At 38.5% G+C, this 23653-nt stretch overlaps 1 protein-coding gene across 3 annotated transcripts in view; it reads right to left on the bottom strand.

Moving 5' to 3' along the window:
* Positions 1–23653, bottom strand: part of epha4b (eph receptor A4b) — a 147213-nt gene that overhangs the window by 99385 nt on the left and 24175 nt on the right. For all 3 annotated transcript variants that reach the window (XM_079877071.1, XM_079877070.1, XM_079877069.1), the window contains exons 2-3: positions 11711–11775; positions 4851–5511 (exon numbers count right to left, since the gene is read on the bottom strand). In XM_079877071.1, the coding sequence (XP_079733197.1) occupies positions 4851–5511; positions 11711–11758 (709 nt within the window). In that variant the 5' untranslated portion in view covers positions 11759–11775. The remainder of the gene's footprint in view (positions 1–4850; positions 5512–11710; positions 11776–23653) is intronic.

Raw genomic sequence — 23653 nt, 5'->3', positions numbered from 1 at the left:
GAATGTCATCATTTTCCATTATTTGTTGCCTTTTTTAAATGAAAGCACTTAGCCTTTTTATTCACGTTTCTCAGAGACAGTTGGATCCATGAGTCCTTATGAATATTTAAACAGGGACCAGCAGTTTCATCTCCTTGAGTGGTCTCTGAGCGTCGCTAGAGCCTGCGTCGGGAAGGAGGGATGACCATTACCGAAACTCGACCATGGAACAGCTGAAGAAAAACACGGATATTACAAAAACAGCACTATGGAAAATGTCAGTAATTAGAACTGGCTGCCATTTCAGAGGCAGAGCGGGCCCGGCTAATGAGTCCATTAGCACCTTCCTTGCATAAAGAAGACAAGCAAAAAAGCCTCATTTTAATACATTAGCCTGCTGACAGTTTCACCGCAGAGGCTATTCAGCGCAGCTGACACACTTTTCCAAGGGCTCTGACCTTTTGTTTGCTGAGCGCTGGCTCAGAGGAGAGAGTGGATTCAGCTCTCCAGGGCATAAACACTGGAGCAAGTGTGAGAAACCAACACCTTTTGCTTCCAATGACTCATTGAGAATATCAGCAGCTCACTGCATTTTCAGATACTAATGGTACAGAAGAGGTAACATAACGGCCCATGCGGGCATTAGTCAAGCAATGTTTCCAAATTTAGCCAGCACTCAAGGCCTCGAAAACATTCGAAAAGCTTGCCGTTTGGGTGAATACACATTTCACCTTGGCCCACAACCAACAAACTGTGAAATGTTCTCGTTTTTTTCACCCCTGAATTTCACTCTGCTTTGAAATTTCATCAGAGAAAAGTAAAAGTCCTTTCATATTCTCAAAATATTCTAAACGTCCTTGCCCACATACTTAATTGCTTAGTTCACCCGAAAATGAAAACTCTGTCTTCATTTACGCACCCTCAATGGCATTCCGAACCTGTATGAGTTTCATTCTTCAGTGGCACAAAGGAGATGGTTAGCAGAATGCTCACACTTTTCCATACAATGAAAGTAAACAGTGACAAAGGGCTTTCAAGTGCAAGAAAAAAAGCTTCATAAAAGCAAAAAGACTGAAATTTCAGCAGCCATTCTGATCCTTCAGAAATCATTATCAAATATCAAATCAAATATTAGCTTAATATTTTTTGTGGAATTCATGAAACCTTTTTTTTCAGGATTCATTGATGACAAGACAGTTCAAAAGAATCGAATTTATTTTAAATAGAAACCTTTTTTAATTTAGTGTCACTTTGTGCACTTTTGTGCAAAGTAACATCTTTAGCAACAGTGTGAAAGTGAATAGCACATAACAGGCACAATAGCGGTATAAATAGCTATCGGTTCAATACGCATCTGGTTATGACTAACCATGCGTCAGCGTTTTCAAATACCTCAGTTTTCAAAGTCCACACTATAATTCATAAAAAGCATTTTCAAATTTATCCACTTGGGAAAGCATTTTCAAAAGGCTCCATTTTTGCAAGACAAAAACGCAGTTTCAGTGTGGATAAAAGACAACACGGAGAGAAAAAGATGCGTTTTCAAACAGAAACATATTAGTGTGGACAAGGCCTTTGTGAACTAAAGCCTTAATTGTTGTTGGAATGAAACATCTTTTTTTTTCCGGTACTGAAAAAGGATCTGAATTTCTAATTATGCTGTTCTATCGTGGTCGATCATCTCCCACCACAACGATAAGGCTCCACGCTAACCCAAAGTGGCCTACGGCACAAAGCAATAGTTCCGTGATTCCTAATCCCATGCTAAGCTTTCCAATATCTGTGAGTTGTCTACCTGTCGATTAAACAACCGTGTGGTCTCCAAGGCAGCTATTGTACTAATAGCAGAAACCATTTCTAGAGAGTCTGCCAGCTTAATACAGATGGAGGATCATTCACAAATCCTCAATATAATCAGAGCTTACAGGGATAACTCATGTATTAAATATGAAAAGCCATCTGCCGGCCTGATGTGTAATGCAGTTACTATGGTGAAAAAAAAAAAAAAAGAAGCCTGTGCTTACACATACCACACACATCCAGCTATAATTCACTGCCTGAGATGAAGGATAAAGCCATATATTAGGAGACCTCTGGCCTTGCGCTGCCAATAGACCTCCATGATTAGCCATTTCGTCATGCCGGCCTGATGTGGACCACCACACTGAGAAACAGCTCAACACGGTCAATCTCTATTTATTGAGTCTTGCGCTCTGTTAGCAAGGCCTTTCGGTGAGTTCTTATTTCTCTTTTCCACTGACCTCTCGCATGATTGATTGAATGATTCAACCGGAAAAGATACAGCTAGCTTTGTCTTGAATAAGGTTAATTGACCGGTAGAAAGCAATTCATTACACTGGCACGTTCTGATAAGATTATTTTGCAAAGAGTGACCATTCCTTGACCTGCTGCATCAGAAGGAGGGAAGGTTTCAAATAGGGATGGTTGCCATAAGCCGAATTCCAAATTCGGAAAGGAGATAACAGATTCTATGGAGCTCCTAAAGGAAAAATAATATGAAATGGGAGGACAAAATATATTTCAATGCTTTTGCATTCTAATTATATAGTTGGGTTAGGGCTGGGCGATAAATCGATTTTATCGATTAACTCGAATGTGCAGTTTACGTCGATTTATTTGAATGAAAAACTGTTTTCTCTTTAACATTCGCCGAAGCTCTCCTCTGGGCTCCCGTAGTTCCGAACGTGCTCAGCGCCCAAAATCAATGGAGAAGAAAATGGAGAAAAAAATTGAGATGATATCTGCTTGCGAGCGGTATGAAGTCTGTAAACGTTTCATCAAGAAGGTGTTGTCATTAGCTCCTCAGCAGGTCCCTCTGTGTTGCTCTAGCCTGTCCATTAGCAAACAACATGAACCACCTCAGCAACCATGAGATGGGAAGCAAGCAGCCCAATGCACAAAGAAAGAGAACAACATCACCACAATTACACTCACTCCTCTTTCCAAAGTCGTCTGAAATCTCAAAGTTGATGAAAGAAAGTACACTGCATAATGATGCTACATGCAAATAAATAAAGATCAGTAGGAGTTTGCAGAAAAGCTGCAAATTCAATCAACAAGAGGTTTGAAACTTTGAGAGCTGTGTGGGTTGCTAGATATTTACTTTTTAATGTTTTGACGTGTTTGCAGGCTATGCAGAAATCAAAACAGCAAAAGAATAACATAAGACGAATTAGGAGCAATTTAAGCGAGGTTGATCCCAGCGGATCAAAAAAAAATTATATACTGTATATAGGCTATAGGCTACATTTTGGTATATTTTAGAACAATGCATTTTTGTTTATATATATATATATATATAAATATATATATATAAAACTAAAAATGCATTGTTCTAAACTATACCAAAATGTAGCATATAGCATTTGAATAATGAATTTGCTTAAAATTATGTTTTAATGAAAATTAAGAATGTTAATATGTAATATTCGTTTTTAAAAAAGTGTAAAATTTAAAACATTATTGTGAATATACATATGGCCACTGGTACCTTATAGTTTAAAAATTAAACTCAATAAATCAAGAAGATCTGGGGTTTGAGCTAGTATTACACTTAAATGAGGCAAAAAGATTTGAAAATAACGATTCAACAGCTAGCATAGACTTCTTTGAAGAAAACTTCTACAAACTCATCCAATGAACGCACACACTCTTGAATTAAAGCAAGACTGCCTGCTGGAGGCCTATGGATTTGCAAAGCAAGTAAACAGAACAGATAGTCTATGGAATGCTATGTCTCAATAATTTGTATCCTGGAGCATAACTACCTTCCCCAACTCAGGGAAACAAGGCACGGAGTGAATCTGAATGAGTCACAGAAGCCCTCAGCTACTTTCATTGCAAACTTATTTGCATTTGCTCACAAACACACACATACACGATCACTAAGCATACAAAGGGACTGCAACTGCTAAAAAAAAAACAGATTGTGGATATTTCATCACTACAGACTGTGCCATATTAACCAATAAATCCCCTAATAAAGTCATAAAAAACGTGGGTTTTGTTATACAGTGGCCCTAAAAAGTATTTGGACAATTTAGCCAAACTTAAAATACATGAATGGCATTGCATTTTGTAAGAAAGTACATTTAATTTAAAAGAAAGATTGCATACGCTTGATGACTTCAAACATTAAATAAAAATACACTTAAAATACAGCTAGATTACACTTAAATTAAATGCAAAAGAAAAGAAAGGTTAGCTATGTTTAGCCTAGCATTGTTTACAGAATATTTTGTATGGAATGCAATGACATTTAAACATATTAATAGGGATGCACTAATATTAAAATTTTGACCAAAGCTGAAAATTATTTTCATGTTATGGCTGATAACTGTTAAATGGCAGATATTAGAATTTGTACTATTTTGTCTAAATAAATTAAAAATAAAATACACACACACACAAAAAAAAATGCTAGTGAATGCCAAGTAAATGTAGGCATCACAATAAAATAATCTACAGAATGAAAAAAAAAAAAAAAAAAAAACATATTCATTTTGAGATTTGCAATATTTAAGATTAAATTTAACAGTGTTATTAAATTATTAGTGTCAATTTTGAGATTTAGATGAAAGCAAAGGTAATCTAAATGTAAAATAATCTAAATGCACAATTAAATATATCCAATATCGACCAATAAAGAAAGAAACTTTAATATTGGCCGGTAACCAAACAATAGGGGAAATGCCATAGAAATGACTGGGAAAAGTGTCCCAATTTATCGTGTGCATCCCTACATCTTAAAGTGTAACTTGAGAGTACAGACGTGTCTAAATACTTTTTAATACCACTGTATATCTAAAGTTGCCAACACAGGAGTACAATAAGCTGCATAGAAAACTCACGCTGACAGTAGTCCTTGTTCTCTTCGAAGCCTGGCTTGCAGACACAGCGTCCAATGGGCACCAGCCATCCGCCATCTCCACTGCAGTACATCCTCGGCGCCTCAAACTCCTCAGAGTCATTCACACAAGATCCCCTAACCTCCACCAAAGCCGAATCTCCCCCTGTCACCGTGTCGGGAAACTGCGCCAAGTTCAGAACGGCAAGAGGACACTTCTTATAGAAGACCCTCAGGGACACCAAAGCAATGCAGGCTCCAACATCTTGGAAAGCCAGGTAGAAACCCTTCTTGCTCAAGTTACTGATGTCCCTGACTTCTGTGTTTAGTTTCATGACGCGATCGCCCACGTCAGTCTGCGTGAAGCTCTCGTCGGCTGCGATAGTGTCGATCTTTATGTACTGGCTCTCCTTGATGAACCACAGGTTGGCGTTGTTGGACTCGTAGAAGTACATATTGAAAGTTTCTTTGCAGGTGCCAGGAACTCCAGGCAGACTGTTGCAGTCACGCAGGGTGAACTTAATCTCGATGTAGACGCGCTGCGCTCCATCTCGTGGGATGTGGCGCGTGCGTAGCCAGTTGTTCTGATTAGCCTCCATCACATTACACACCTGGTAGGAGCGCATTGGGGTGTTCCTCTCATCCATCACACTGATTTCCTCCCACTGCAACAGACATAACAACTGTTATGATTGCAAAAATGTGTAAACAAACAAAAAAAAATTCCCAGAAAAAAACTATTTTATATATTATATGAGGATGCAAGTTTGCCAATCCTGAACTCTGGGCTTAAATATTGCATGTATATTGTGTAAATATTTGTTATGTATTATCTCTATTTCATGTACACTTATGGAACACATAGTATGCTTCAGTTAGTTTGTGTGAGTGTGTATGTCTCCAGTTGCATAGGCAGTAATAGACAGAGTATGTGTAAGGGACTCGTCTCCCATCATCTCTTGCCATCTGCTTCCACTTGTCTAAGGTTCCTTCATTTGGAACACTTCATGCATAAGTAACATTTCACTCCTTAAAGGGAGAGAAAATAAACCATCCAGGGAGTCTTAGAGGGGCGGGCAATTTCTTCAACGGCTGGTTCTCAAAAAAAGATTCTGATTTGCTTCAATAAATTCTATTCCTTCTCTGTATAATTTGCAGCGGAGATGAGCTGGAGGACCACCGGCTCAGTTCTAAGTGATTTTATAGATTCATTTGAGCTGCTGATCAATCAGCGAGTAACATACTAGACTTCAAATACTATACATTCAGGAATCACTGCTTGACCACTTGAGTTGCCACTTGAAGGCATTCATCATCATTTCCGCTCAAGATTTCTTGAACAGTGCATGATGGGAGCAATCCACTGGAAAAAGACATACAGTTATGGGCTTTTAAAGAGCTCTGTGTTATTTTGAAAAAAAAACTGTCATATTTTACTCACCCTTATGCTGTTCAAAACCTTTTTGACTTTTATCTTCCATGGAACACAAAACGAGAGTACCTTACTCACTGATTTTGTCAATTTACAGTGAATGGAGACTGGAGCTTTCAAGTCCCAAAAAGTATACAAAAACACCATAAAGTATGTAAAGCAAAAAGCTACCAGTACATAAAATATCTCATTTTGTGTTCCAAGGAAAAAACAAAGTCAAATGGGTTTGGAATGACACAAGGATGAATAAATGATGACAGCTTTTTCATTTTTGGGTGAACTAATCCTTTAACAACCCTTAAACTGATTGGCAGTGAATATGGGTGTACATTTAATCAAATGGTCAAGGAGACTGAGTACATCAGAATGTCTAAAAAAGAGCCATTTTCCACATCAGTGCATTCAAGCATTTGAAGTATTTTATACCATGCGTCAGCACAGTCTGGAGTGCACATCACTTGCCGGCCATGCCATTATGTCATAGCAACAATGAGAGCGTTTATGACACGATTCCATTAGCTTACAGCTTAAAAAAAAGTGATCGAGGCTCAGGGTCAACTGTTAGAGCAGTTTGGCTTTAAACTGAGCCATATGCTGACTGGTGGGAATGGGTGGACATTACAGATCAAAGTGACAGAGCCACTAAACGTCTTGGGTATGTTCTTTCCCTTTGAGTGGAATAATTACGACTTTTGAAGGAATATTTATGTAGGGAAAAAGGCAGGTTTATGTCTTTCTGTTTATTTATTTTCAAGAGTCTGTCTGAACCCAACTGCTACGGAAAGTTTCTTTGGATTTGCATTGTCTGAATTCATGAAGTATTTTACCACAGATGGGTGGTTACACAAAAGTCTAAAGGTTTAAGTTACACACCCTAGATCTCCAGATGCACATATACAATTTAGTTACACATTTTTGTATGCCACGATAGGGCACAGCCGTGCAAAGGAAATTGGCCATGTGCAGTTGATATTCATGAACGAAACTATCTAACTTCCAGCAAAAGCATACACCGAAACGTTCATAAATCCACCTACGTACAGCTAGTTCAACACACATTCACAATTGTTAAGTGAAAAACAGGTTATTTGGACAGGAGGTAAAGCTTAGCCACTCTCAATCAACGTAGCGGCCATAAGTGTGACGTGGGCGTCTTGTTAATTAGCGTCTCCAGCTGGCCGCTTCCCCTAGAGTCTCTTCTGAAATACCTTAACTCCATTCCCCAGTCACCCTTCACAGGCTCTGGCCGCTTTGAAGCCAGGCAAATATGTCAGATCAGGGGGTCTGCTTAGCCCTTCATTGGCTTAACTTAATTGCAGGCCCACAATCATCTGGTAGTTTAAGATACTTAAATGCAATTGACTTTAAATCCCTAAAAGAACGTCTGTTTTTTGGGGGGAGAAGGCCCCTTTTGGAGGACACGTTAATAGGGCTACCTGTTTTCTATCACTCTAGGTGAATTGCTCCCTTCTATTTTAGTAACAGACACGCACACATACCCTAAACGACTATGGCCATTTGAGAACCAATCCAAAACAAACCTTCCACATCTGGGACAGGGAAAGCTGTATTAGTCTTGACCTGCGAGGGTCAAGTGGCAGGCGATTGAGTCAGTAAGGTAAATATCCAGCGGAGGTGAAGCGGCTGCTTTGGGAACACATCGGCTTTCCCGTGAGTCGCTCCACAACGGCGCACCATCGGCGGGTTCAGTGGGTCACGGGTCGCCATGATAATCCTCAAGTATGAAACGCAAGCCGCAGCTGCGAGACCTGATTTAGCCTTACAGTTCACTCCCATTAAACAACTGCCATACCAGCAAAACAAAGAGACTCCTACTATCACTGAATCTAAGGTAAACACAGCACAAGGACAGGGAGGAATGTTCCCTGAAGAGTTTAACAGACGTAATGTGGAAACAGGCCAATTGGAAGAGACTCTCACAGCACTGTATGTAAGAGTATCACTCAATCCAGTAAAAAAAATCTCTCAATTTGGATTCTTAAACTGATCGGTTAGGGTAAAATTTAGTTAGTGGTTTGCTGTAAAAAAAAAAAAAAGAAAAAAAAAAAAATTTAAGAAATACTATCCATTTAAAAGCTCTTGATGTCTACTGATGGGAAAGCACATACTTTTGAATATGCAATAAGAAAGCATGCCAGCATTGAGATCTACAAGGTTTCCTTTTGCACAGGCTGTTTGCATGAAGCATTTAGATAAATTCAATAAGATGTTTTTCTTTAGCAGATCTAAAAAATTATGGTTAAATGGCCTATATTAAAAATCTATAGTATAGAGTGATGCAGGAATTAGTATTAAAATAATTTTTAAGCATTTATTGATCGAATTTAATCAACAAAATGTGTAATAATCATAAACCTTTGTTGATCACAAAGCTTTTGTCTGTAATAATCCAAATGACAACAGAAAAATCCCATTGGCTTTATGTTGATGAAAACAGGGTGATGTTAACTTCCAGATTGGCCTACAAAAATACATTGTCTCTGCAGCACCATTTTGTCTAAAAAATACATTTTCAGAAAAATTCTGTCAAATTTAAGTTGATTTGTATAGCGCTTTTCACACTACATATTGTTTCAAAGCAGCTTTACAGAAAACCAATAGTCAAATCAGTGATGTGAAGCTTAAGATCAGCCATCATAACTTGTTAATGATGTACAGTTAAAAATATGGATTATTAATTTTGAGTTCTGCTAAAGAAAATAGTATTTTTAATTAAAAAAAAAAACAAATACTAGCAATCGTGGATCTTTGTTGTGATCCATTAAAATTATGTTGGCGTTAGATGATAGCAAATGTATTCTAAGATGTAAAAAAGTCAGAAACAAGCATTCACAATTAAAGAAAACACTAATATTGGCCGATAAGTGATATGGATAATGGTCTACTCATACATCCCTAGAACACACTAATTCCAAACCTGCGTACTATGTAGGACAGATAGTAGGCTATGCAATATGGAATGCAGTCTTAGAGAAACAGCCCCCAGTAGACACTCCATTCATCTGCTGAGGAGCTGGTGATGTGCTCACTCACACTACAGCAGCGCTCAGTCCCAATACAGAAATCCAAACACTCCAAGCCGTTTACATGAAAAATCTCATAAATGAAGTTTGGTTTACAGGATGCATCTGTTTTGAGGATCTTGTTCTACAGTGTTTGCATTGTCTTCCACGACTTCAATTTTAAATGTCATTCAGTGTTCACATGATTTCTTAGGGAGAGGTGCCAGGTTTGGGTTATTGACAACATATCAGCCTGTTATGCAATGCAATACTCTGTTATGCAAGTCTAATATTTCTCGGTTTTGGAAGGAGTACATGTCTGTCGCACTATTTTCAGCAAAAATGAATAATTTGTAAATTCTGTTCATCTCCAGATTAAGCTGCTACACGACACGTCTCGTAGACACGCGTGTGGGGCACGGGCAATCTGATCTAGCTTCTGACGTCTCTATTAAATCATTTAAAAGTCAGCTGTGAAATCCCCGAGATTGATTTTCTTTTAAGTTCACCATGGTTTTTGCAAACTTGATTATTTTTAGACCACTTTGGGTGCATCAAAAAAGACAGAACAGGCCTCCTCTACTCAAAATAAACGGCTCCTTCTTCTGTTCTCTGGCACAGGGGATTGTGTTACTGCTTTAGAGACTCTTAATCTTGACGTCTTCCTCAAATAAATTGGAAGTAAGCGACCGGGTAAGTTGGTGTTAAGCCGAAAATGAATGCCTCTTGGCTGAAAACGAGTATAAGCTCACTAGACTTCACAGATGACCTTGACACCATATCCTACAATTTGCACATGCAAAAAACAGTGGCTCCTATTTATAAGAACTTGAGAACGTGCTTACAGCCTTCCTTTCCCATGGGCTCGATGTATGCTGTATCCACTCTTATACATATGCATGCGCAGGTTGGGTCTAACCATATGCAATTCCAGCACATTTAAGATGTGATGCCGTGATTACCGATAATTGTTGGCAGGGGGATTTTTTTTTTTTTTTAAAGGTGTCCCTGTACAGTTCAAATAATTTTGTGTAAAAGAAGCACTGAAGATTACCTTGAAGAATAAAATGTGTAAAAATCAACAGAGCTTATTCAAAGTCCATTTAAGAAAAGTCATTTCACTCGGCGGCCAGCTCCTATCTCTTTGAATGGGGAAACATCAAATTCTCCAGAACTGTTGACCAAGCTTATGATTAAATTTCATATCTGAAATCATCAGTGAAATCTGACAACAACTGTTTCATTAATTTTGTTTCTAAATGTTCGAATCATGACAAAAAAAACACTAATGCGCATGCACAGTCCTAAGTGTGCGTCTCAACACTGTCTGTTTCTATAACAACCGGAGCTTCTAACGGCAGCTGCAGTTACGCGATGACTTTGCTAATCAACGATTGGCTCTTTCATTTAGATGGTGGGTCTTATTCGCCATTTCGGGCGTTGCACTTTCTCCCATTCATAAGTAATCGGAGTGCACCGTATATATAAAGTCTTTGGCTTATTTTATGTAAAAAACCTATTGGCTTTTTGTTGAAAGAACCAGGGTGATTCTTACTTCTGGATTGGCCTACAAAAATCCTTCATCAATACATTTTGTCAAGAAAAAAAATCAATAGTCAAATCAGAGATGTTATGCTTAAAGAGATGGTTCGGAGTAAAATCAAGGACTTTTACGTGCTTTTCCCAAACCACTGAAGTGACGTCAACGTCCGGGTTAGCGGTAGCATGAGCCGTCAGGCAAGTGTTATTTAAAGAATAAACTCCTGATGTACTTACAAACTTTCCAATGCCTCGTTTTATGAGTACAGAACCTACTTGTACTACTGTAGAAGTTTGGTACCATTCTGGGCATTATTAGTGGGGTCATTTACGAGATACAACCTAGGTTCCATTAGCGCCTGCACTAAGCCATTCGGCTGATATCTCGTAATAAGCTCTAACTTTAATAATGTTCGACCAAGGGAAAAAAGGCTTCTGGGGGGGGGTGTTTGGCTTGAGGTCATGGTGCAAAGGACCCTAGGCTGATTTTACTCCAAACCATCTCTTTAAGATGACATCATAACCTTAGAATGTACAGTAAACATGTGGACTAATATTTTTGAGTTCTGCTAAAAGAAAAGAGCATGTTTTAATAAAAAAGGAAAAATATGCAAAAGGGGTTCAAACAGAAAAAGAAATATGCTAGAGGAGTTCAAAAGTGTGTCGGAGCCCAAGAGCCCAGACTCATTTTAATTTAAAAAAAGAAAAAAGAAAAAAAGTTGTCCCTGCACAGTTCAAATCATTTTGTGTAAAACAAGCACCGAGACAAACTGCACCATTTTTGGCTGGTTGCAAGAGTCAAAATTGATTAAAGACGTTTGTGGGGGCTTGTGTGTTTGTGTCTTGATTTTGATTGGTTGTGTTACTCACCCCTTCAGCTGGGTAGGCCTCCCAGCCAAGGTCTCCCAGAGCAGACATAGTGTCCAGCAATGTAACTAGAGAGAAAGAAAGGAGTAGAGAAAGAAAAAGAGCAGACGGGGGACAGAGAAAAAAGTAATGATTTGTTAAAGTTCACTCAGCCTCGTGACACTGTGAGCAAAACAAGCTAGTTAGATGAGATTGCATATTTGGCAAGTAAATCACAGAGCAATTGCAGACAATCAGGTCCGTAGCCTGAGGGACGAGAGACTTGCCCCACGGTTTAAATCATTCCCACAATGCCCTCGTTCATCCAGCGTTGAAACCCAATGCTGGGAACCCATTACGAGGGAAAGACTGTTTTGTAAATCAGATGTATCAATAAAAACACATTCATGTCTTACACAGCATTACCGGCAGAACAGTGTTTGCCCTCGATCGCTGTATTGATGGTTTTCATTTTCAATTCTGGAGTATATATGAATATGTGTGTGTATGCCAAGGGGAATGGGTCAACAAAACATCTAAGAGGCTATTTAATTTCTTATGCTAGTCTCTCTCCCCCCTCGCACAGAGGATCGCATACTGTGTTTTTCTGCTATGATCTACATTCCAGGGTAAATCAGGTTTTGCCTCGAAAGCTATTCAGTTTTAATCACCTCTGATTTTGCTTTTTTACACTGAGGAAAATATATACATATGGCTAATTTAATAAAGTGTTGCAAACCATGTTCTACATTTCAATTCTACATTTCATGAATTAAAAGACAAAATTATTAAAACACTGACTCAAAACAAGATATATTTGATATATATTATACATCACAGAACTGAAATGAACAAAATCAGTATTGAAAACATGACTTCAAATTTGATATATTTAAATATGTATATATAATAACAATATACACATTAGATAGACAGACCGACACACACACACACACACACACACACACACACACACACACACACACACACACACACACACACACACAATCACTTCTTACAGTAAATACTGTACTTCCAGGATATTCGCATAAAGAAAAGCTGAGCACAGCATGTTTGACATATCAGCACACATGCAAGTTAATTACTTATGAACATGCATAACTTTAGTGGTTTAATAGCCTTGTTTGTCTTTCACCCTCTCGGAAGTCAATGTTTTAACTGTATTCGTTCAAAGAAAAAGTAAAGAATGAGAATATGACCAAGGTATATCCTTAGCCGCTGTGTATGAAGTGGAGTGGGATGTGTGTTTGATTTATAGTGACAGTGCAGTGTTGGTGTAAGATTAATGGAGTCATGTTTCATAAATATTTTCCTGCAGGCTGACTGTAATCCTTAAGCGGTGAGAGGGATCTGCTCTACCTCACATATTGCACAGCACACATAAGATGTCCAAACAACTACAGCGACACAGAGCTGTGAATGTCAATCACTCATTTCACATGCAAAGAGGTTAGCCAATCAGAAAAGTGGTATTTACACAAATAATCTTAAGGTACAATAGCAAAACAGCTTGTTTAGTTCTGAGGGCCAAAGAGGGGTGGAAAACGAACATTTAAAAATAAGTCACAACTGGTTTTAGTCCAAAAAAATAAAGACTGAGAATGCACAATTTGTGTTTAATAGTTTGAGTAAGCCATTAAAAATGTAAATTCAATTATATATTATATAGAAATTAAATTATATATAGCCTAAAGTCTAAAATGAAAAAAAGAGTGTTCTTATGGAGTGATTTACCACCTCCTCCTCTCTGCAGCCCCCATCTAAATCCTCTGGATTGATGAGGAGCGCTTTTCTAAAGAGCCCTTCGCCTGATGCAACACATTACGCCCCGGTGACGGTGACATTTGTAAATAAATAAAGTCTCAGCGAAAGTGTGTCAGAGTATTTGCTAAGGCCATTTGCTCAGTGAACAGGTACCCTTTTCACTGAGGAAAGGTCGCTCTTTAAAACTGCACACAAGGGATAAACAGCATTTATGTGGTCTCTGTTTGGTTAAACCTACTGATTATTACAGATGTCTTCAATAGCACACCAGCTAATATAGGACGGAAACTGACCCAATACAACCACTGTGTGGATGAGAACCACTAATCTGGATGCGTTAAAGCAGGATAAACTATTCTGAAATTGCAGAGGAGGAAGAGGAAGGCCGCAATAATACAGATAAATACAGGTTGATTACTCAAATAACTGCTGATAAAACCTGAGGGGGTGAAACAAAAAAAAAAACAGACCTTTATTTAACTAAACACTAGGCTACAACTCAGACTTCTGCTCTGCTTCACAAACACAACTGTGCGTGTAGTGAAAACCTCACTTGCAACTCAAATTTGCATGTAATGAAGTGGAATTATCATAAATTGAAATTCAAAGAAACTCAAAGATAGTAATTCTAGAAAAGCAAAGGTTCAATTTTGCCTTGACAAAGTTTTGTTGTTCTAGTCATGTCAACAGATAGGATAGATAAAGCATGGCTTTGCAGGGACTCTTTATTCAGAATCTGCATATACTGCAGTCATATTGTTATTGTCATTTTGAGATAGATAGACGCGCTACATGTAAACGATATTCTTTGTTGTATTTTCCTGTCAGTTCATTTGGAATTATTCAGCTTTTAAGAACAAGCACAAGCAGAAGATATGTAGTGTGATGGCAATTTCAAAACACTGCTTCATGAAGCTTCGAAACCTTTACAAATCTTTTGTTCCGAATCAATGGTTCGGAGCGTCTATCAAACCGCCAGAGTCAAGTGATTTACGTAAACGAGGCTTAATTACGTCATAACTGTTTCGAAAGTTCAATCGTCACGGCCGGGGGCGATGAGAACAAGTGTCTCTGGGTTTTACCTGATCTCTGATCAGATTTATACATTTGTAGACATTTTAATTAGACATTAGTATAATTAAAATGAATAATGTATATTAGTCTCTTTGTAACGGTCACCAGCTGGAGTGCCCTTGAGAGCCACTCCACACCAGACTATTGTCACTCTCACAAACTACATTTCCCAGAACTCACTGCCCGGACTCATCATCACTGATTGCATTCACCTGTATCTCATTACCTTGTTAGTTTCAGCCTATTTATTCCATGTTCACTCATTCACTCACTGCAAAGTTTTTGTATGTTGTTGCACTGCATTTCTGAGCGTTTTCCCTGGTTTCATGTCTCTTGGTTTTTGGATTTCTTGCCTGTTCCGTGGATTACTCTTTTGCCTCTGACCCCTGTCTGCCTGTTTTGTTTGTTTGTTTATTTGTTTGTTTGGACGGCCTACCTGTGTTTTGACCTATTGCCTGTATATTGGATTACGTGTCTGGATTGCCCCTTAATTAAAGCTGCATTTGGATCTCAACCTTCGTGTCTCGGAGCAGTTTGTAACACTCTTATTGGCCAGTTTAGCTAAGCCATATCAATAGAACAAACAAAACAAACCCTGACAATTGTTAAAATAACATAACATAGATAAATCTGTAAAAGGTGTTTTTATGCATGTCTGGCCCGGGTTTTTGTTGCATTTACACTGTTCTGACCACTAGGTGTCACCGTGGAGACGGGTGTCGGATTGTTTCGAAGGCTCGACACAATGCGGCACATTTGATTCAACTGTTTCAGTGTTCCACGAAGCCTCGATCTGCCCGCCAATAAAGATATGCTTGTTCGACTTGAACCGACGCTGCACAGACCGATCGGTTTATAATAATAATAATAATAATAATAATAATTCATTACATCTATATAGCACATTTCTCTGCACTCAAAGCGCTTTACATAGAAGGGGGATCTCCTCAACCACCACCAATGTGCAGCATCCACCTGTTTATGACATCAAAGTACCGCGAAAGTGATTCAAAAGCATATGAGCCGTCCTGCTCTCTAATCGCTCTCACGTTACTTTGATGCGCTTTGATGTCATAAACCGATCGGTCAGTGCAGCGCCGGTGTGGTGAACAAATGAGTCCTACTTAAGAGATGAGTCCGAGCTTAGGACCCAAGCAATCCGATTGTTTACCACACCCGTTCAAGTCGAACAAGCCTGATATGTCGGTTTCTCCGGTAGTGGGCGGAACTAATGAGCAAAAGGCAATCTCATTAGATGGTTATCCCCGTTTTGATTTCAGCAAATCAGTTCGAGCGAACGCTGACAATGTGATTAATATTTATGAACCCAGCAGCTTATCAATCCTTGTGTTGTATATTGTCATTATTAGTAGTAGAATTAGTAGTAGGATTATTATATTTTAATAATAATTACTATTATCTATTACTTACATATATATATATATAAACACTCACCTAAAGGATTATTAGGAACACCTGTTCAATTTCTGAGGAGAATGGGCCGACTGATTCAAGCTGATAGAAGAGCAACTTTGACTGAAATAACCACTCGTTACAACCGAGGTATGCAGCAAAGCATTTGTGAAGCCACAACACGCACAACCTTGAGGCGGATGGGCTACAACAGCAGAAGACCCCACCGGGTACCACTCATCTCCACTACAAATAGGAAAAAGAGGCTACAATTTGCATGAGCTCACCAAAATTGGACAGTTGAAGACTGGAAAAATGTTGCCTGGTCTGATGAGTCTCGATTTCTGTTGAGACATTCAGATGGTAGAGTCAGAATTTGGCGTAAACAGAATGAGAACATGGATCCATCATGCCTTGTTACCACTGTGCAGGCTGGTGGTGGTGGTGTAATGGTGTGGGGGATGTTTTCTTGGCACACTTTAGGCCCCTTAGTACCAATTGGGCATCGTTTAAATGCCACGGCCTACCTGAGCATTGTTTCTGACCATGTCCATCCCTTTATGACCACCATGTAACCCATCCTCTGATGGCTACTTCCAGCAGGATAATGCACCATGTCACAAAGCTCGAATCATTTCAAATTGGTTTCTTGAACATGACAATGAGTTCACTGTACTAAAATGGCCCCCACAGTCACCAGATCTCAACCCAATAGAGCATCTTTGGGATGTGGTGGAACGGGAGCTTCGTGCCCTGGATGTGCATCCCACAAATCTCCATCAACTGCAAGATGCAATCCTATCAATATGGGCCAACATTTTTAAAGAATGCTTTCAGCACCTTGTTGAATCAATGCCACGTAGAATTAAGGCAGTTCTGAAGGCGAAAGGGGGTCAAACACAGTATTAGTATGGTGTTCCTAATAATCCTTTAGGTGAGTGTATATATAGTTAGTTAGTTGCCTATATCAGTCTGGCAAGTAACCAAAAAAATTTACTAGCCAATGGCGATTCTATTGCCAAGGTGTGCGTAGAGATGTATAGATAGATCGATCTTAAATTTAAAACATTTCAGATTATATTGATTATCAAAAAAATGACAAAAGACAGAAAATAGGCAAAAAGCTCACATAAATGTGTTGTCCAGAGGCCACAAATATAGTGCAAAAGTACACAAAGTTCAAGGTGTGCAAAATGTTTTCGGTTCAACCCTTCATCAGTGCCATCCGTTCTCTCCAGATCATCTTGATTTACATAGATAGATCTAAATAGATAGATAGACTGATGGACAGATAGGCCTACTCTTTTAAATGCATGTTCTCTTTCTCTATTCGATTCCTTCTCACTCATCTTTTCTCTTTCTGTTTCTCTTGTCTCTGAAGAAGTGAATTCATCCACAGGTTTAACTCTACCTTGACTTGGACTTCTCACTTGCCCATTTGTGTCCGTGCCCAGCTCATATTCATCATCCAATAAAACACCATCAATGTCAATACCAGATTGCAGCAAAACACTTTACATTAAGATCCATATCTCGCCTCATCTCACACTTATGACAAATAATACACAGCATCATCTCACATTATCATTGCCTTGCGAAAGATGGGTCTGATAATGGTATAGCTGTCGACATAAAGTTTTCTCCTAACACAACATGTGAATCATTTCCCCATGACCACCGCTGTTGTCTGGCCAGAGCAGACTGCATGGGCTCTTCACAGGGTTTGGTTTCAAACAGGCATGCTCATTTATCGATTATCTTCAGTTGGCAGCGTTTTTACTTGGGGAAGAAAATCAGAGAGACTATGGGACCATGTTACTGGAACAGGACACCCCAGGGATGAGATGGAGTCCACTCCAGGATTTTATTGTGATAAATCATTAAATACAACACTTTTATCATAATCCATTTATCTGTTGCACTTTTAGTTGCTTGCATTAGTGAATCTCTACAGGAATCATAGGGAGAGGAAAATATTTGTTATTGTCTGATATACATGAAATGAGGTCAGGATGACAAATCGGCTGACATTTGGCCATTTTGAGATTATCGGCTTTGGACAATAATGGGTTGTTCACACCAGCAGTGATTAAATTGCATGAATTGCTTAAATAATTAGCTTGTCACAAATGGCTAATGTACTTTTTTTATTCTCTTCAAATATTTGAATGAATTTAACTTCAGCACATTTATGTATGTCTCATTCAATTATAATATTATACACAAAACTATTCTTCAAATGTCTGAGGTCAGTAAGATTTTTTTTTCTTAAAAACATACTTTTACTTTTATTCAGCAAGGATGCATTTAAAACAGAGCACTAGCGACTGACGCTAGAGGCTAGGATCCTTTCTGGTCAGCCTTCTGAGCCAAAGACGCCGGTTAGAATCCGGAGGGGTTACATTTGTGCCATTACCCGAATGGGAGTGAGGTTTAGGGGGGTTGAGTGTAATGGATGCCAGGTAGTACTTGCTGTATGAGTAAACCTCACTCCCTTAGCCTTAAAGGGTTAGTTCACCCAATAATGAAATTTCTGTCATTAATTATTCATCCTCATTGTTCCAAACCCATAAGACCTTCATTCATCTTCGAAACACAAATGAAGATATTGATGAAAATATGAAATCCAAGAGCTTTCCAACCCCCCCATAGACGTTTTTACCACTTCCAAATGCCCAGAAAGTTAGTAAAGACATCAATAAAATAGTCCTTGTTATAATTATAATACAGTAATAAACTGTTAAAAAAACAGTAATAATTCTCGTTGCTTCATAACATTAAGGTTGAATCACTGTAGTCACACGGACTATTTTAATGATGTCTTCACTACCTTTCTGGGCCTTGAAAGTGCTAATAACATTGCAGTCTATGGGGGGAGGGGGGGGGGGGATCTTCATTTGTGTTCCAAATTGTATCTGATCTTCATTTGTGTTCCAAAGATGAATGAAGGTCTAATGGGTTTGGAACAACATGAGGGTGAGTAATTAATGACAGAAATGTGATTTTTGGGTGAATGAACCCTTTAGGGGTGCGCAAGCCACTGATGTTAAAGGCTGCGGTCTTTAGGATCTTTGTTAGTGTGCAGGAACGCCGGGTTTGAATCCCACTCAAGGCAGTGCAAGTAAACCGGAGGGGTTACACATTCAACTGAGCAAAAGTGACAAAAACTTATATTGTTACAAATGATTTATATTTGAAATGAACGCTGATATTTTGAACTTTCTATTAATGAAATAATCCTAAAAAAAAAAAAAAAAATTACACCCGTTTGCAACATTGATGACAAAATAAATGTTTCTTGAGCACCAAATCAGCAAATTTGAATGATTTCTGAATGATCATGTGACACTGAAGACTGGAGTAATAATGCTGAAAATTCAGCTTTGCCATCACAGGAATAAATACATCCAGTAGTTGAGCCAACACCAAACCTGTTCCCTTTTTTATTCTAGTTCTCTCTCTTTTATCCAGATCGCCCATGATGCTCTCGCCTGCTGTTGAAGTGCTTGAGTCCAGGCCAGGGGTGATTCCAGCCACTTTGAGAGGGGAGAGCTCAGTGTTCCTCTGGCTGTGATCTCCACTTCCATCCTCTTTTGCTTTCTAATCCTGGCGGAAGAGCTGCTTTAATCTACCTGCCAGCAATCAAACGCCCTGTCATCCCTTCTGAAACCTTGGGCAGAGTCGCCCGACTTCACAATGAGGCCAGCAGCCAATGTGTGAATATATAGATTGCTAACTGAAAAACAGAATCGATATGAAGATCAAAAGATGTACTGCAACAGCCCACCTATAGAATACATTAGGTCTAAAAACAAAGTTTATATACAGATAAAATACAAAAGCATGCACACCTTTAATCCTCTCTGATGGATTTCTCCATCTGAATGAGGCCATCAATGGTGCTTAAGGTCTTTCGTTTCGCTCTCAGTGGCAGGGGCCAGGGGGTTGTCGTGGTAACAGGGAGGTACAGGGGTACAGCAAGGGGGAATTGAAAGAATTGTGCATCTCGCTCCAGTAAGATATTAAGGAATGCTGGAGTCGGTGCATTTCGGTCAGCCCTCTCCATGCTGGGTCACTCAGCAGCCAATGGCACATTAGTGAGCACATAATCACTGCTGAGGGCCAAATCAGTGTACCTGCGAGCAGCTACCAGCAACATGGGCTGCATCCCTAATGAGCCAAAGTCATCAGAAAAGCATATGGAAGAGACTGTTTCCTCTTCCAAACTCGCAGATGGCTTAGACCGAGGTATATAAAAGCATATTAGATGGAGATGCCAGATATATCAGTGACTATATCAGTATTGGCCACCATTAGCGTTTGAATCGGCATCGGTCTGATTAAAGATAATATCAGTGCTTAATTTTCTATTACAGTTTTCATAAGTACTCAACACTTATATTTTCTATATATTTGATCTATTTTCCATATTTTCTACTTATTGTTTTGATTCTTGATTTCATATATTAAATTAATAACATAAAATATGTGATAGTGTGATATTCTAATATGCTCAAGAAACTATTTTTGTATTATATTATTGTCAATGTTGACAGTTGTGCTGCTGTTTTTGTGGAAACTGTATTTTCCACATGCATTTTCTTTAGGATTCTTCTGATAAATAGATCTTTGTTCAAATGTACATAATTTACTTGAAATATAAATATTTTACTATCACTTTTGATCAATTTAATGCATCCTTGCTAAGTAAAAGAATTAATTTCTTTAAAGAAAATCTTGAACCCAAACTTTTGAAACATTGTATATACAAAATAAAAGCAGAAAAATGGTGCATAATTATATATACAATGTAATATGTAGGCTAGTTCTCTATATTATGTAAAGATGATTTGGATCAATGTGTAAAAAGTGCTATAGAAATAAAATACATTTTTCAGAGAAGATTTGCATGACATGTAGAGGTGAATATGTAGAGGGGAACAATAAATTGTGTCACAATGTTTTGCAATACAAAAATGCAACAACATATATTGTGGAAAGTAACAATATGTATTATGTATAGTTCACCCAAAATAAAAATTACTGTGTGAGAAAAAAAGTTTACAGAGTTTTAGTGTCAGTACTACATTAAACTGCTATATATAATGTTGAATATAATGTATAATAATGCAATGGGGGAATATTCGTGGGTCCTGATAATGCCAAATGTCTTGTTACCAGTAAAAAGTGGCCTACATTATTTTAATTATATCTAGTCTGTGTCAGAGTGCAAGCATATTCGTCTAAAATAATTCTGCTTTTAGTTTCAGAATAATGAATATTTTTATTCTGGTGTCACTATATTGTCCTGTGCATTGGGTTATCAGCACCAAGTCCAAGCCTATTCATTTCCACCCCCAATGTAATACCAAATTTAGCATTTTAATCAACAGTAAAAAAAAAAAGTTAACCTTTTACCATATGTCTGAGTATCGCCATAATATTGTGAGTTCAGTATTGTGATCTGTATCGAATCGTAACATGAGGGTATCGTTACACCCCTAATGACATGAAATTACATTTTTGTAGATACATTAGCTGTATTCAGAAAATCTAGCGGCAAGCAACACCAAAATATATGTCAGATTCAGATTTTAAATAGCATTTGCTCAATCTGGCTTCCAAAAAATCTGAGGAAAATCTTGTACATTTAAAAAAGTGGCATCTGTTTGCCCCATGAAAGTACTGTAAAATGTATCTAGAGCACCCCAAACCCAGACAAGCACTGACATACACAAAACTGAGTACAGGAGAGAAGGAAAGCTGAATACACTCACATACGCACACACATGCACTCTGACAATCACACAGGAGGACAAAGCTTGGAGTCACGGGAATACAAAGCTTTAGAAGACAAGCTTTTTGAATGACAGCATCCTCAAGTCCCTTGGCACCAAATTGGCCACAGGAGGGAAAGAGTGAGAGAAAGCTGAAAATGAAAAGAGTGTGAATGACTGAGAGAGAAAGAGAGAGACTTTCAGTTAGTCCAGGCTAAAGCTCATTGGCATACAAACCCTTCCCACAAACACATCTCCATTCTGCCTCTTTTTTCCCCCATCAGCTGCCAGGTCATCCTGCTATTGTGCTGCCAACATCAGCCCCGGCCTGGAGAGTGCATGGAGAATGAAGCCCTCAGACAATGACCACTCTTTTCCTCTCCTTTTCATCTCTTTCATTCTCATTTTCCTCTGCCATTTCCCGCAGGCCATCAGACTCTACACGGACTCAACAAAAAGACCACAAAAATTCCCATAATGACCTGGCTGCTAAATGGAAAAGGTTTGACTCCATTCACAAATCTGAGTATCCCTGATTTGTGGTTAATGCATGAGGTAAATATTTCAGATAAATATTTAACCTAAAGGAATAGTTCACCCAAAAATGAAAATTCAGTCATTTACTCACCATCACATTTCTACAGTGTAGAAAGACATACTACATGTACAACAGTTGATGAGCCCCATTGACTTAGTATGGAAAAAAATAAAAATTACTATGGAAGTCAATGGGGCCCATCAACCGACATTCTTCATTACCGGCATTACCGACATTCTTCAAAATATCTTCTTTTGTGTTCAGAAGAAAGAAAGAAATTCATACAAGTTTGGAACAACTTCACGGTGAGTAAATGATGACAGAATTTACATTTTTGGGTGAACTATCCTTTAACGGATGTAGCCCAAATTGTAAAAAATTAAATAATAATAATAATAAGTAAATAAATAATGAAAATAATAAATTAAATGTATAATTGTTTAATTATCTAAAAAATAATAAATTATTCAACTGATGAATTAAATTGTTTAATTACCTATAAAAAATGTCAGCAAAATGTTTTTTTTTTAATTACTTCACTTTAGAAACATTATTACAACAATCTTTCAGTTTTTGACAAATGTCACTGTATTCTGTCACATTGTGGTTGTAGAAGTGGGTCGTATGATAGAAACCTAAAGCTTGAAAGGAAATCGAGAATTAATTTTCAGCATCATCTTCTCGCAAACCTCACTCAATCCATTTTCAGTGCACTTACTTGTGACCACCAATAGTTTTGTGGTACATTATCGTATCACTTTAACTATTTTCCTACAAAAAATGCTGCCCCATCTTTATAACATGACCAGGCTGTATTATTTTCCAGTTAAGAGGCGCATTACTTAAATTACACCTCTTTTATCACTGTGTGTTGACCGTCTAAAGTGCCGTCTCAAGAACCGCATAAGACTGGATCAGGTCACAAAGACAGCATGTGATATCAGAGTGACCCAGGAAGCTGGCTGTCCGGAGCAGGATGTTGGTTTTGGCTTTTAAAAAAAGATGCTCCTCGGGTGAGCGGGGAGAAGTCGGTGGCAAGGTTGCATTGCATCGAAATGTAAATCCAGCCATCATTTGACCCACCGCACAGGAGGAGCCAGCGTATACAAACTGCCCAAACAGCCCACCATCAGCTCCGACACACAGAAAACAGAGACTCGAAGCATATGGGACGGAGGCAGTGAGAGATTTCACCCGGTCAATAACACAGAGCCGAGCAAATTGAAAAACCCTGCTGTTTGTTTAGTGCTGCAGTAAGGCGGCGATTCTCCGAGCACAATCGCCTCTCTAAACCGCACAAAAAAGAGAGAAGCCGAGGCCAAAGGCAGGCAGATGAATTCAATTAAAACAAATAAAAGGTCAAGACTGGGACCCAGCAAG

This window comes from Squalius cephalus (genome assembly GCF_949319135.1).
Source record: "Squalius cephalus genome assembly, chromosome: 7".
Lineage (NCBI taxonomy): Eukaryota > Metazoa > Chordata > Actinopteri > Cypriniformes > Leuciscidae > Squalius > Squalius cephalus.
Note: the sequence above shows the minus strand (reverse complement) of the source record. Positions and strands in the feature narration are given on the sequence as shown.